This window comes from Callorhinchus milii, unplaced genomic scaffold, assembly GCF_018977255.1.
Source record: "Callorhinchus milii isolate IMCB2004 unplaced genomic scaffold, IMCB_Cmil_1.0 Scaffold24, whole genome shotgun sequence".
In the NCBI taxonomy this organism is placed as follows: domain Eukaryota; kingdom Metazoa; phylum Chordata; class Chondrichthyes; order Chimaeriformes; family Callorhinchidae; genus Callorhinchus; species Callorhinchus milii.
In genome coordinates, this window is record NW_024704765.1 from 6,069,010 (window position 1) to 6,084,475 (window position 15,466).

A 15,466-nucleotide genomic window follows, 5' to 3' on the forward strand; every position below is an offset into this window, starting at 1 on the left:
CCGCCCCAGCATTGGCGGGAGAGCCTTCAGCCACTCTGTCCCCAACCTCTGGAACTCCATCCCCCAATCACTCCGCCTCGCCTCCTCCTCAGACCCTCTTTGACCATGCCATCGGCTCGGGTCTGAAATGCTGTACACTGTCCAGCACCTTGGGAAGTCCTCCTGACGTGAAAGGCGCTATACAAATGTAATTTTGTTGTTGTTTAATCCTTTGCTAATTTAAGTCACTGCATAAGTCTTGCTCTCAGTCAGGTATCAATCCAGGTACTGCATATTCTAATGTTTAGCTGTAGCTCTAATCCCCGAGATAGCCAAGAAGGAGATAATAGGAAAACCCTAAATTCTGCAGTAACAATAACTTCAGTCATTGGACCTGTGTTATGCTTACCAGTGAGATGACCTTTAGCACAAGCAGCGCAATCCAGATTGATTATTAGGACCTAAGACATGAGCAAATATGCAGATAAAAATTTGCTGATGAAATAAGATCAAGGTCCATCCAGTTTGCCTTCCGCCATCCTGGCAGCCACATGACATGTTGTGTCCCAAACTATACCCCAGATATTATTTCCTAACAGAAATCTATTTAATTTGTACTTGGAATGAATCAACACTTCCTGCTTTCATCGTCTCCCGAGGGAGCCTGTTCCATACGTTTACTACTCTTTGGAGATTTGAAGCTCGGTTGCTTGTATTTAAAAAAATTCTAAAGAAATATTTAGAGAGAAAGCAGCAGGGAGGGATGGCGTGATGAAAGACTTGAGATCAGGAATGAGAGATCAGATCAGAATAAATATATGCAAGAGACATGGAACACCCAAATGATGATAACTATAGAGTGGAGGGTTGGAGATTTGAGAATAGAGTTGAAAAATTGGATTTTGCCTTTTATAGGCTTGATCATAGCAGCCAGACATTGCTGAAAGCACATGAATAAAAGCATTAAATCTTGTCATGTAATAATAATTTTTGCTTTTGATACAGTACCTTGCATGTCTAGAGGATATTTCAAAGGGTTTCACAAGATTTACTGTAAAGTGGGGCCAATGTGGCAGGCAATTTGCACAGCAGTGTGCCACAAGCAGCCATGTAGATGCACTCTTTGTGAAAATGTAGGATTTCCATAAAGCAATCGTGTGACCATATCTGGCTATCCCTGCCCAAGAGACCCAGTCGTCGGGAGCTCAGTGGGTCAGTTTTCTTGCATGCATTCCAGTAAGGTTAATGCTTTTATGAATTGGGCGCTAAAAAGGATGTGTTGTCTATTAAGAACAGTACATGTTTGCAGTGAGAATGTCTCAATAAAAGGAAATTCTCATTAAAAGAATGCCTTGCATTCCAGAAATTCCTGAATTTAAACAACCGTCCTGCCTTTCATGATGATTAGCAGAATCTAGGATTCCTATCAATAGAAATATTCATCACAGGGTCCTTGCAGATTTCCCCCCAGGAGATTGAGGTGTGGGTTGGAGTCTATAATAGGGGAATTGAGACCTGCTCTGTGAAAGCAGATGGGCTGCATTGATTCTGTGCTTGTTTTACAATTATCAGGGTTACCCTTTGGGGGATGTGTCTAAGAATATTTCGTTGCTTATTTCTAAGACTTTAAGTTGTTCTGATGAGACGATCACAGCAGGATTGTTGTTTGGTGTATTGCAGTAGTTGATTGTGATTCACAAGATTTTAAAAGAAATATAAAAATAATACATCACAAAGTTTGGGCTCGGAGAGCCACTAAGCACACAGCAAGCCACACAAATAGCAATGAGCTGAATGGCTGATTAAGCTGTTTTCCTGCTGCTTCTCCAACCTCGATGACGACAGCTCTTTAAAAGTGGTTGAACTGTTCACCGCAGCTGGATCCACTCTGGAATCGCTTCGGTACAAAGAATGCTGTATATTTGGGCTCTTGGCACATTGCCTCTTGAGTGGCCTGAAGACAATATGCAGCTTGTAGTCACTCAGACATTGCACAAGCAATGGAACAGTGAACTGTTAACAGCTTCCAAAGACAGTGAATTGTGCAGCGGAGATACTCATGTGGTGTATTTCAATCAAAAAGGTGATTGAGCAAAATGAATCCTGGATCAGACTCCCTCTGTTTTGCCTGGGATAATAGTTACAGCTTCAAGGGTGATGATGTAAACGACAGAACCAAATTCCTGTCTCCCAATCAACTACCTACCAGCCTTCGATGAGGTCTGTTGATCTATTCAGCCTTCGATGAGGTCTGTTGATCTATTCAGCCTTCGATGAGGTCTGTTGATCAGTCTCAATGCTAAATTTGGTTGCTGCAGTCTTGTAATTTGGTGGTGTTTGAGGAAAACCATTGAATGGGTGCATCCCACATTCGTGAAAATAGTGTGGAATTAATATTTCTTGCTATGTCCTTACCTATCTAGATCACTGTCATGGTTACCTTTGCGAATGCAGGTAGTCAGATAATCTGTTCCTATGCTTAGGACACTATTCTACCAATCTGCCAGTGCCAGCTGTATCGACTCTAGGAGTGTTCGGCTTGAACACGATTGCTGGGAGCCAACCTCCTGCTACATTTATCTTCCGGAGGGGGGTGTGTAGGGGATGGATTTTTTAAAAAAAAAAAAATCTGTGAATTTTATGTGGCAGTAAAATATCTCCTGAATCTGTGAATTTCAATAAGGGTTTCGATTCTTAGCACCAGTACTCGAGTCACACTTTGTTCTATAATCAGAGAGAAAGGCATTTAATGTAATTCTGTTCTACTTTTGTACAGCATCGTAAGTGGGAGTTCTCCGCAGTGGTGATAGTCAGAGGTGTGATCATAGATTCTATTTGAATCAGTGAGAAGCAATCTGTAATCCACCCACGTGGCAAGGCTTACTATGCAGTTTATTGCCACATTGTGCATGTTTTTCCACTCGGTACCAGAAGCCTCCAACACGTGACCAAAGTGGCCATTTTTTTATTATAATGCAGGCCCACAGTTCAACCTGACGCACGTACATTAATTGGCACATGTAACCATTGCTCAGGTGAGATCATGGCTTAATTTTAGGAACACTGCCTTGATTTCACCTTCCCAGAGCTCTAAGGTCAATCGTAGTCCCTCAAAGTCTGTGTTGGGTTAGCCGAGAGCGGGCATTGATCCTCGGATCTTCGAGGCTTTTGCCTTCGCCCATCGGTTACAACACGCTCCTAAGTTACCTGGTAGAAACAGCAACTGTCATAGTTAAAGAGCCCTGTTGCCAACTGTGGAGTAAATCACCTCTGCTCTACTCTGGACTGTGGAACCAGTTAAAGGACCAACGACTTCAGTCCATGATGTAGTTCGGTCGCCACAGAAATAGGATCAAATCCTGTCTGACTGCGCCCTCTGGTGTAGGGAAACCGGGAACGTCAGGAAGGGAGGGAGGGAGGGAATGAGCACCGTGAAGCTGTTCTCCGGTCTTGAGATTCCTGAGACTTTTCTTCTATTTAAGAATTGATGAAATCCGACTTTCAGATCAGGACTGGATTTACGATTTCCCCCCAGAATTTGCACAACCTTCAGGCTGTGGCTTTCGTGTAAACCCGTGAGAAATGCGGGGCCTCTGATATTTGGCATAGCTGACCTTTTTTCTATGAGTTACGTTCATCTCGCTGTACTGTTAAAATATAACTCCTGTACCTCTACGCAGGTAATCAACAATCTGGATCTGGGAACACATCAATTTACAGCATAGAAAAAGGTCATTCCGCTGGTTCGCTCTCTGGTCTTTCGCATCCTGTTGAAAGACCATAGAACTCAGCTGCCAAAAAAAAAACCAAGACTCAAATCAATATGAACATGGCGGGACACAGCCAGCAAGTCTAACACCCGAACCCTTAGCAAATCAAGCTGTGGAGCCAAGTGCTTAATTATATTTAAAATGCAAGATTCAGTCTACCGTAGCAGCACTGCTAAAATCAACCATCATTTATTTTCTTATTATAAATAATTAACAGGACATATTCCAACTTGAGGAGGGGGGTGGGGTGGGGGGAAGGTACAATCCAGATCCAATTGTACTGAAATGCTCCTGAAGGACTTTGTGTTTCCGAGTCCTGCACTGACTGGCAGTGGAGTCCTGGCCTCTGTATGTATGTGCTCAGCAGGTTCCCTGTTCTCAGTAGTTGCCAGTGTTGCGTTGAAGGGAGAATAAGCTGCCACTTGTCCTTATTACTAGCTCGCTGAGCAGAGAGGAACCGTAATGGGGGAAGCCGAGGCAACCCATCAGACTTCCACCCGGTCTTGATTCCAACGTGTTTGCATTCAGACTGACTGGGAGCGTGTGCATGCTGCTTGCTCCTCAGGTTGGCAGTAATGGGTTTAATTCCTGGGGTGCTGCAGCCACTCAATCTGACCATGCTGAGTAACCGTGGGAGGGAGGGAGGGGACGAGAGTGCAGCAAGCAGAGTATCTCCTTGCAACCACCGCAGAGTACCATGAGTTCACTGAGATCCTGCCTTTAACAGAGGCCTTTGGGCCTGAATCCTCAGCCGTTCTCAGCACATTCACCTCGGTCTCACAATGTGACGATCTACACGGAAAGAGCTCTCGCCTTTCCTCCGGGTGGTGTAGAATCCTTCGCCTTCGCTGAGGGCCAGAGGCCGCGGCTTTTATCCCAACGTCGCTGAAGCGACGTCTGTGCGACTGGGCGTGGCCCTCACTGCGAGGGGTTCTGGCAGCTCAGGACCGGAGTCTGCTCGGCTCCGTTGGGCTGGAGCTCGGCTCCGTCGCGTGTCCGAAAGAGCAGCTCCGCTGGCTGGATGACATGCTCTGCCTGCCAAGTGCCGTTGCTGTATTGCTGGTAAAAGTCTGTGTCCGCCTGAAACATAACCAGGGCCTGAGCTGTGTGAATCCGCACGTGCTGAGCCAGGCTGTTGGCGTCCAGGAACTTCTCCCCACAGGAGTCGCAGGCGTATAGGATGTGCGCGTTGGGATCTGAGCAGAGAAACATGCACGTTAGAAATGTAATAGCCTGCCACGCTCGGCCACAAAACACCACCCCAAATACAGCAACAGACTACATTTGTATTAGCGCCTTCCACGTGGTGTGGGAGGGGGAAGTCCCAAGGCACTGGGACATAGCACAGGGTTGACGGGCTAAAAGGTCTTCTGTTCCGTAATGCCCGAGACCGTGCATTTTTAATGCTCACGCAAAAACAGGACAGTTTGGCAAAAAAGTGGGATAGAGTATTGCTTTCAAACCCAGTCACCTGCTTCCTGAACCTGTTCCACGGCCTTTGTGATCTCTGCCTTCAGCACCTCCGTCTCGTCCGCAGTCACTGCTGTCGCCACAGGCACCACTGTGCAGCCAAACACAACGAAATCAGCCGTTAACACCGTGCAGCCAACTCACTCCGGTTCACCCACTGACGAATAGAACCCCGCACCCGGTGTACACCCAGAGCCACCCACAGCCGCAGAGTGACGCACCTGTCAGCTGGGTGACCGCAGTCGCAGCCAATGCCTCCGCGGCTAGAGTAACCATGGTGTCGGTCGTCACGGTGACCACGTTCCTCTCCTCTTCCTCTTCCTCATCATCGTCATCTTTGCCTTTGAGCTTTTTGAGGACGGTTTTCCCCTGGTGCACGGTTTTGACGTGCGAGCGCAGATTGTCCACACGGTTGAAGCCCCGGCCACACGTGTCGCAGAGATAGGGCTTTTCACCTTCGTGCAGAAATCACACGACGATAACCAATGACTAACTGTCTAGCGCCTCTCACGTCGGGAGGGCGTCCCGAGGCGCTAATTTAAATGGGGAGCGCTCAATACGTGATCTGCACAACAGGCTCCGTATGAGGATCAGATGTAATGACTGTGTTTGATTCTGCAGCTCTAACGTCAACGCTCCCTCCTCTCTTTCAACACCCCTGTCCCCTCCCACCCAGCCCCCCCAGGCCCGAGGCCGAGTGTGTGCGAGGGAGGGGGGAGAGGAGACGCAGGCCGGTACTGCTCGCTGCTCACCGGTGTGAATGATGACGTGTTTGGCCAGGTCTCCGGCGTTGACAAAGGCTTTGTTGCAGATGTGACACTGATGCGGTCGGATGTTGTCGTGGTGCCGGATGTGGTTGGCTAACTGACTGGACTGAGTGAACCTGAGAAGAGAGAACAAGCCAGAGCCAAGTGAGTAGGATGGCAGCCTCCAAGCCTCGCCCTCCCACAGTGACAGACTTGGGACTTGCGCCCTCAATTCTCCTCGAGGTTCAGTTCCACCCTCCTTCTGGAAATGTTGAGCACCTTTGGATCGCCTCTCTTTGACTCCATCACAGTTATCATCCAAGTGGGAGAGGGGGCTGCTGCTTCTGATTACATGTGCTCGAGCCTGTTCTCGTCCACGAACGTTTACCTGAGTTGCTTGGGTTTTGGTATATGATAAAGATCTTTGTTTTGCACAGGGTCAGTGGCTATTAGTTGCTGACTGTATAAGAACTGAGTCTCTCCCTATTTTGCCTTTGAGGTTTTATCAACGCAACATCTCGGGTCCCCAAGCCTTGGCTCTTGCCAACCTGCGCCTGATACCTTCCAGAATGAGGCAAACAAGAGGCGTCTCTCCAGCAGAGAGAGAGAGAAAACACGCATCCCATTTGAACAATGTATCTCTGGGATTTCGGTGTGCAGGTGGAAGGCCTGGATCCTCAGCTTGGTTTGGGGGCTCTGAAGCCTTGGTGATGGGTGTCTATGTGTTTCAGACACCCGTCTGAGCAAAAGGAAAATGAGGACCGTATTTGGAAAACATAAAGCTGACGAAGGTTCCCCTCGAGGGTTTGAGCAAAGGCTGAACTCACCGTTTCCCGCAGCGATCACAGACGTACGGTTTCTCTCCTGTGTGCTGCCGCACATGTGCAATGAGCGAGCTGGCCTGAGTAAAGCTTTTCCCACAGATGATGCAGATACAGGGCTTCTCACCTGCAAGACAGCGTGCGTTAGTGAGCACGGAGCAGCTGGAGAGAGAAAGAGAAGAGAAAGACAGGGTGTCTGGCCTTTCAATCACCATGCGGCGTCGTCATTCACCCCAAGTACAAGGAAGAACCCCCCCCCCACCACTGTCTGTCCTACACACCTACTGCCACGTGGAACTATGCACCGTTACAGGAGCTGCTGTTGGGCTTGTGTGCGATTTCTGGTGCCTGAATTCCCCCGTTTCGATGTAACGGCTCCTGGCACGCACTTCGCCAGGGAGAGAGGGAGGGAACTCGAGGAGTGGTGATGGTAAAGGTAAACAACACCTTAGTTTTCGGAATCTGGAAGGTGGGAGGTGGGGGGATCACATATTACACCAGGGCTCCCTGGGGCCTTGTTTCAACAACAACAGCTTGCATTTACTCCCCTCACGTAGGGGAGCGTCCCAGAGCACTTGTCAGTGGCAGAGCGCAATATCGAGCCGGGGGGTTGGGGGGAGAGTGGAGGTGACCGTAGGCACTGGTCGAAGAGTAAGGTCTTCAAGAGCGACCTGAAGATCAGGAAGCAGGGATCATGGTGGAGGGAGGGATAGAGGAAGAGTTTCGGGGCGTAGTGGGTGTTTTGTCACTTGGGGTAGGGGGTCAGTGAGGGGGAGAGAGAGAGGAGGAGCCAGGCCTTGGCTGCTACCTGTGTGAATGCGGACGTGCCGCTGCAAGGCTCCGGGGTCGGAGAACGCTCGCTGGCAGTGTGGGCACACGTAGGGCTTCTCCCCGCTGTGAATCCGCAGGTGACGTTTCAGATTCCCTGTAAAACATGTCACAGCAGATTCAGGTCAACTTCACAGAGTTAATAATAATAATAATCCGGAGGTGTTAAAATAGACTCTTCCCGCCACCCCATCCCCCACACCCCCAACCCCTTTCTGTGCCAGATCCTTTAAAATCAACCCTTTCCTGCTCTTCCTCCAGGACCCTCACAGCTGACACCTTGTAAGCTAGGGAGCTGCGTCAGGAATTCCTATCAGCTTCGGACGACTCTGATCTCCGTTGGCGCCCCCCCCCCGGTGTTATTGTAGCAGTAACAACCCGCTTGTGACCGAGGTGATGACACGGTCCATCCTCACCTGAGGTGGTGAATTGCTTCCCGCATTCCCTGCACTTCAGGGGTCCGTCGATGATGTGGATCTTGAGGTGGGCCTTCAGGTTCCCCAGCTACAGGACATAAACACCACGTGCGTTAGCAGGCGGACGAGCGCAAAGTGCACCGACCGGCCTCTGCTTGTGGGAAGCACGTTTCCAAGCCAGGCAAGCGCGGCTCAGCTCAGCTCAGGGACGAGAGGTGCCATTTCCTACCTGGTTGAACCGCTTCTCGCAGTGCGGGCACTTGTGGACTTTGTCGGCGTCGTGCGTCTCCAGGTGCCGCATCTTGGCGGTGGGATCGGAGAATGAACGAGTGCAGTAGTCACACTGGTACGGCTTCTCGCCGCTGTGCACCAGCTGATGACGCTTCAGGTTGCCGGACGTGGTGAACATCTTCCCGCAGTCATCGCAGCTGTACTTGGCTTCGCCCGTGTGCCGCTTCTTGTGCAGGTTCAGCAAACTGATCAGCCGGTAGCTCTTCCCGCACTCCTCACAGGAGTGCGGCTTCACTGGGCTGTTGGGGGTGGGGGAGCAGCGATAATCACAGCAGGAACCCAACAACAACTTGTAGTTATATCGTGCCCCTCATGCAGGGCAGGTCCTGTACTCAGCCACACTCGGCAACCTCCTCCCTCCTCCCCCCACCACCCAGATCTCAGTCTCGGCGACAAGAGAAGGCGCTATGTCCAAGGCAAGACTTATTATTTGTTGATGATCTACGGCATTTAAGCAGTTTTGAGACGGCCGTCCTCCCGATGTGAAAGGTCAGTAGGAAGTACAAATGTAAACTCAAGAGTTGTATAAGTTACAACAAAAACAAAATTACATTTACAGAGACCGCCTTTCACGTCGGGAGGACGTCCCGAAGCTCTGGCCAGCACAGCAATAGCGCAGGTAATGCGGGGAGCTCCGCTTCCCGGGAAGACATCAGAAACGGGGCTCTGATCCCTGCAATCGCTCTCACGCAATCGTTTGGGCTTCGATCAGTAGCCGGTCCTTTAAAACGTCAGCTCAGGGGATCCCTCCGGTGGCCGAGGTGGTAAATATAAAGACAGCCCTGTGCAGGGTGACCGAAAAGTCCCGATACCCTTCTACAATGTGCAATAAAAGTCTTTAAAGAAATGACGATATTTCTGTTTGTTTTCAGATGATCGGGAAGTTATCGCGACTTTTTGGCCACCCCTGTATACAGTATACGGCCCAGTCCCCTGAGAGTTTGCTGAAGAACAGGTTTGACTGTGTTTGGAAACCGTTCGCTAATCACAGGCTTTCCCCCGCTTCTAAAGGGCCAGGGGATCGACCGGGAGAAGTGCTGTACCTGTGGGTCTTCTCGTGCGCTTTGCAGGCCGCGGGGTCGGAGAAGGCTTTGTTACATTCCCGACAGGAAAAGGGTTTCTCCCCCGTGTGTATCCGCACGTGCCGCTTGTAATTCCCCGTGTGAGTGAACTCCTTCCCGCAATCCTGTGACGAAGCACACACACACAGGCAATCGCTGAGAACGGCGAGAGACAGCGAGCAAAGCCACGCGGAACAACTCAAGACAATTTCCACCCCCACCCCTTTCTTCTTCCAAAAGCACTGAGCTGCTGGGGTACAGTGTACAGCCGCCCTCAGGTAATAATAATCATCTTCCGCTTGAAGGGACCGCGGAAGGAAACCATCTGGTGGAATTCAACGCGTTGTGTTGAGACGTTACCTCGCACTTGTGCGTGATGGATCCATACGGCCTGGACTCGGTGCGGTCGATGTAGGGGCCGAAACGTCTCCGCCTGGTGTCGTGGACCCCGTCCTGATCGTCCAGCGCGGCATCGGACTCCGTGGCCGGGTCTTGCTTCTCGCTGTCCTCAGACCGAGTAAGGCTGTCCCTGCGGATCCGCCGCGGCCGCTCCCCGTCCTCCTCCTCCTCATCTTCCTCTTCCTCTTCATCTTCCTCGCTGCCGTCACTGGGATCTGCCTCAGGCTCCTTCTTGGACTCGCTTTCCTCTGTGGCTGTGGAGGTGAGAACCAAACGTCAAACTCTGGGTTTTGGGGAACGTGATTCTTTTTTCAACTATATTGGGGTTAAGTTAACGTGACCAAAACCCACGTGATATTTAACACACCAGATGTGTGTGTGTTTGTGTTGCATCCTCTATCCCCAGCTGTTGTCGATTAGATTACCCCTTAATCTTCTCTGTCGATTAAAGAGAGACCAAACCATGATATTATCAGATATTACTGAAACGGTATTCTTTATATCTACATGTCTCTCCACACACCGGCCTTCTCCCTCCTTCCCCCACTCCCAGCTTTTCTTGGGAATAATACGCAACAAGCCTGTGACTGACTCGTCCAGCCCTCGAATATATAGCGACTAATCACAGCTGTCAGGCTACCTTGATTGAGATTCTCTGACACGTCGTTGCTGTCTTTGGCGTCGCTCAACGTGCTTTTCCTGGCAGGGATGTGGCGTCGTTTGCCGTAGGTCTTCGAGATCGCGTCTTTCACACTGTCTCCTGGAGAAACACGACCAGGGAGGATGCAACAACAACTTGCATTTATATAGCGTCCCTCACACAGGGTCCCCCCGAGGCACCCTCCTACATGTTCAGTTTGTGCCTCATTGTTGAGACCTGGGCCTGGCAATAGGCTCCTGTCCTAATGCTCCCGCCAGCCACTTCGCAACCAGACAGAGCTTAAAGAACGTGGGCAACCCGTAAGGAAAAGCGTGAGATAGCAAGTCGCTGGCGATACAAACTGAAGAGCAAACGCTGACCTGGTTTGTAATCTTCGTCTTCATCGTCTTCAAACTCCATTGCCGCTTCATCATCTTCCGACTCCACTCCTCCTTCGTCCTTCAAGTCTCCTTTCCCCTCTCCCCCCCCTCCTCCTGCTCCGCCTCCTGCTCCTTCTCCTCCTCCGTCCAACTCCTCTTTCTCAGGCTGTTCTGATGGCAGCTTACTTTCCTCCTTCTCCTCCTTACTCTGAGACTCGGCGCCTGCGTCTGAGACAGGCGCAAAGAATAGGGAACTAGAATGTCAAGGCATTTTAAAGCTCTTCAGGAACGATAACCACAATGAAACAGCCATGATCTTGGTTGGTGCTGCCGTTAATACTCCACACCACCTCCCACTCCCCTGCCCTGTATCCCTTTATCCCCTTCTCTCTTGTAGGAAATCCCAGCTATAAAACTGCATGATTGACAGCCGAAGGACACAGTAACTACAGACAGATTTTGGCCAGTCTCCACGTCCCGCCCAATGGTCAACTTCTTTGTGCCCTGCTCCTCACAGCACACTTTCTGCTATTTAATCATTTCTATCCCCAGGTCTCTGGAATAATAGAAGGAACAGAGATCCAAACACAAAGCTTCTTGTGAACCTCACTTTCACTCACACATACCAGTGTTTGGCGGGGGTGGCTCCTCCTTGTTGACGGGTGTTGGTAAAGTGCAGGGTTTACTATCGATGAATGTCTCGCAGGCCTTCACAATGTCATGCATCTGCAGGAAGCCAGCCACCGCCTGCACATCCAGCACATTCTCTGAGGTCAGGTTCAGTTTGGCCGTGTACATGAACTCCAACACCTGGCCCAGGCCTGAGAGACAGAGACAGAGAGTCAGTCAGTCAGTAAGTCACTGCACTTGACAGACAGAATAAGAGAGAGACAGTCACTGCACTCAATAGTATTTACCTGTGAAACTCTTTTGAGACATTTCAATGTGGTAATTCAATCTCAATTGGAATCTCGGTACTCTTTGAGTCCTGTGGAAACCGGTTTCCAAGTAAGAAGGCACTGACTCACCGGCCGCATTGCTGATGTCCAGATGAACGACGTCTTTCTGGTCCAGGAACAAGGTTCGGAAATACTCGCTGCACGCAGCCAGAACTGCCTTGTGGGCCTTGAAGTCGATGCCGTCCACCACGAAGGTGCAGTCACAGAGCAGCCCCAGGTGTCGCTGCTGGTTCAGCTGCTCCAGTACTTGCCGGCTGTGCTGCGGGAAGTCCATCCCTGGAGGGGGAAGCGAGAAGCCATTGAGCCACAGTCGCACAGCCATGACTGTGCAACATCTCATGTAGGGCCACATTTCTCAGTGCTTTCAGCCTTGAAACCCACCACACTTATTGTTGAAGATCCCATGAAATGGTTTCAAAAGGAAATGAGAATTTCTGCGCATTGTTTGGTGCAGCCGTTTTTGCTCATCGCCTCACGGCTGTTTGTGGGACTTTGCAATGCGCTGTGAGCTACTATGAAAATGCAATCTCCTGTCTTTGTCTATTGCTGTGAAGCTGCCGTTGACCATTCTCCATCGTTTCCCACAACGGATTAGCCAGCACGAGGCATGCACTGCAAATTGAGTCAAGCTTGGCTCGCCACCCCAATTCACATATGGAAGTAATAATAATAATAATAATCCTTGCATTTGATATAGCGCTTTTCACGTCGGGAGGACGTCCCAAAGCGCTTCACAGAACACACTGTAAAGTGAACTGACTGTATATTTGTGCGCGAACGCGGCAGCCAATTGCGCACAGCAATGTCCCACAAACAGTCGTAGATTGAAAATGACCAATTTAATTATTGTTTTTGGTTTTTTGGAGGGATTATTATTAGGCTCTGTGTGGAGTAAGGAAACTTGCCCAAGGTTTCGCCCTCTGCCTGGAATTGAACTCAGGTCTCTCGCTTGCAAAGCGAGTGCTCTAACCACTGAGCTACAGGACTCCACAGTCCTGTACACAGAAGTACTAACACGCAAGTTACAGATTACAGGATAGATCATAATAGTATATCTCTCGGGATGACAAGTTGCAATGCCTCAGAATCTCCTGTCAGTACCTGTGTTTGCTATGAAACAACTCCGCAAGCTGAACTAACTTTAGCCTGTTGTGTTCCCCTGCCTGACAGCAGCTGGGGATTCCAGTGGGACAATGGTGTCCCCTTGTGTATATAATCATGGAAAGCAGCTCTGCTGGAAGAAGAAATATTTACACTTCAAAGAAAAGTGAACATTTTGGTTAGCTAAAGATCTCTGTCAAATTCTTGGTCAATGGCCACCAAAGGCAGGTAGACAGGGAGAGAGGGAGAAGTGTTGTGGAGGGTACTCAGGGATGCCACCCTGCGTGAAGGGCGCAATATAAGCACAAATTGTTGTTGTTATCAGACCAGGGTTGCATTGCGGAGATGGGTGAAAATTGAGGTTTTGCTTGATTACGTTTAGTATTAGTTAAAGTATTTTTATTGCACCTATAATTCCCAAACACCTCAACACACTCTTGTGTCTCAAAGTAATTCTTTTGCAAGTGCAGTGAACGTCTTGGTGAGCAAATGTGGCAGAATACAGCAAGATCCTAAGAAATAAGCATGAGGTGAATGACTGATTAATCTGGAGGATTGTTGGGTAGGATACTGAGATAATCTGTCCTCTTTTCCAATTGTGTCATGAGATCTGTGACATGCTCCCGAGAACTGGCAGATGGAACGCTGGTTTAACCAATGGACGTTAAAGATCATACGACCCTGCACTTGTGTTCTAAAACGGCACTAAACTGAACGGTAAATACTTGTGAACCACTTTGCAACTTTTCACATGATAATGTACTATGAAAATGCAGGGATTCTTAGCATAACAACAGCAATGCAATAAGCCTTGCATCTGATATTGCCCTTAGCCAGGGTGAAACCCCGGGCAAGTTTCCTTACTCCACACAGAGCCTAATAATAATCCCCTCCAACAAACAAAACAATAATAAATTAGTCATTTTCAATCCACGACTGTTTGTGGGACATTGCTGTGCGCAATTGGCTGCCGCGTTCGCCCACAAATATAGTCAATTCACTTTACAGTCTATTCTGTGAAGCGCTTTGGGACGTCGAGAAGACGTGAAAAGCGCTATATCAAACGCGAGGATTATTATTATCATCATCATCTCAAACGCTTTTCATGGGATTCACTGTAAATCCTGTGACAGTGCGTGTGTGTATACTTTGGGTATAAATATATACGCAGGTGCCAATTTGAGCTCCGCAACGTCCCACAAACAACCTCCTGAACATCTATCTTCCTGAGCAGCAGTGAAACAATCTCCGAGGCACTCCTTCAGAGCGTTGGGCCCGGCTTCGAACCTGGCCGTGTGTTTGGTGCATCACTAAGCTGTTGCCCCTGTGTCCTGTACTGTGATCCCGTGTTCCTCCCACCCCCCCGTCCCGTGTTCCTCTGACCCCCCCCCCCGTCCCGTGTTCCTCTGACCCCCCGTCCCGTGTTCCTCTGACCCCCCCGTACCGTGTTCCTCTGACCCCCCCCCCGTCCCGTGTTCCTCTGACCCCCCCGTCCCGTGTTCCTCTGACCCCCCGTCCCGTGTTCCTCTGACCCCCCCCGTCCCGTGTTCCTCTGACCCCCCGTCCCGTGTTCCTCTGACCCCCCCCGCGACTCGTGTACCTCTGACCCCCCGTCCCGTGTTCCTCTGACCCCCCCCGTCCCGTGTTCCTCTGACCCCCCCGTCCCGTGTTCCTCTGACCCCCCCGTCCCGTGTTGCTCTGACCCCCCGTCCCGTGTTCCTCTGACCCCCCGTCCCGTGTTCCTCTGACCCCCCCCCGTCCCGTGTTCCTCTGACCCCCCCCGTCCCGTGTTCCTCTGACCCCCCGTCCCGTGTTCCTCTGACCCCCGTCCCGTGTTCCTCTGACCCCCCCCCGTCCCGTGTTCCTCTGACCCCCCGTCCCGTGTTCCTCTGACCCCCCCGTCCCGTGTTGCTCTGACCCCCCGTCCCGTGTTCCTCTGACCCCCGTCCCGTGTTCCTCTGACCCCCCCCCCGTCCCGTGTTCCTCTGACCCCCCCCGTCCCGTGTTCCTCTGACCCCCCGTCCCGTGTTCCTGCTGCGCTCTGCTCCTGGCTGCTCCCCTGGGGGTCTGCAGTAACAGCCCCGCAGATGGGTGGGTGTTTGTGACTCTCTGCTCAGACCCCCCCTCACCACCCTCACCCGCTGTGTGTGTGTGTGTGTGTGTGTGTGTGGGGGGAGAGGGGCATCACTCCCCCCTCCCCCCACCCCCGCGCCGGGCGCAGTGTGTAAGTCACTCTGTGCCTATCGATCAGTGTGTATTGGTGTCTCTGTGCTCCATTCACCCCCTCTGTATCTATCGATCGGGGTATTGTTTGAGCGCGCCTGGCGGGCGGGGGCTCGGCCCTCAGCTCCCGGTCATGGCGGCCGGAGCCCGGGGCGCGCGGCCCTGCGAGCCCTGAGCCCTGACAGCGCGCGCGCGCGCCCCGGTCTGCCATCCCCACCGGAGCGGCCCAACCCCCCCCTCACACCCCCCCCCCCACACACACCCCCTCCCCACACCCCCCACACACACACACTAACACAGCTCTCACCTCCCGGTCCCCCTCCGAGCGCGGGGCTGGTGCTGGTGGTGGTGGGGTGGGGGGGGGTGTTGTCCGGCTTGACGG

The 15,466-nt window shown here is 51.1% G+C and overlaps 1 protein-coding gene across 1 annotated transcript; it reads right to left on the minus strand.

The window, feature by feature from the left end:
* Positions 1 to 3,924: 3,924 nt before the first annotated feature.
* zbtb17 (zinc finger and BTB domain containing 17) lies at positions 3,925 to 15,436 on the minus strand. The gene is made up of 15 exons (XM_042343736.1): positions 15,392 to 15,436; positions 11,830 to 12,036; positions 11,428 to 11,622; positions 10,802 to 11,029; positions 10,422 to 10,541; positions 9,743 to 10,035; positions 9,365 to 9,507; positions 8,260 to 8,560; positions 8,031 to 8,118; positions 7,595 to 7,711; positions 6,793 to 6,913; positions 5,972 to 6,102; positions 5,441 to 5,674; positions 5,221 to 5,310; positions 3,925 to 4,945 (listed from the first exon to the last, which is right to left on the minus strand). Exons 2-15 carry the CDS (start codon positions 12,032 to 12,034, stop codon positions 4,668 to 4,670), a joined length of 2,544 nt encoding a protein of 847 aa, XP_042199670.1. The 5' UTR covers positions 12,035 to 12,036; positions 15,392 to 15,436; the 3' UTR covers positions 3,925 to 4,667.
* Positions 15,437 to 15,466: the final 30 nt, after the last annotated feature.

Coding starts and splice junctions, on each gene's coding strand:
- zbtb17 (XM_042343736.1), bottom strand. CDS start 12,034: ATGGACTTCCCGCAGCACAGCCGGCAAGTACTGGAGCAGCTGAACCAG. Junction 8,119..8,259: donor GCGAGAAGCGGTTCAACCAG/GTAGGAAATGGC, acceptor TATGTCCTGTAG/CTGGGGAACCTGAAGGCCCA. Junction 6,914..7,594: donor GCACGTCCGCATTCACACAG/GTAGCAGCCAAG, acceptor GCTGTCTTGCAG/GTGAGAAGCCCTGTATCTGC.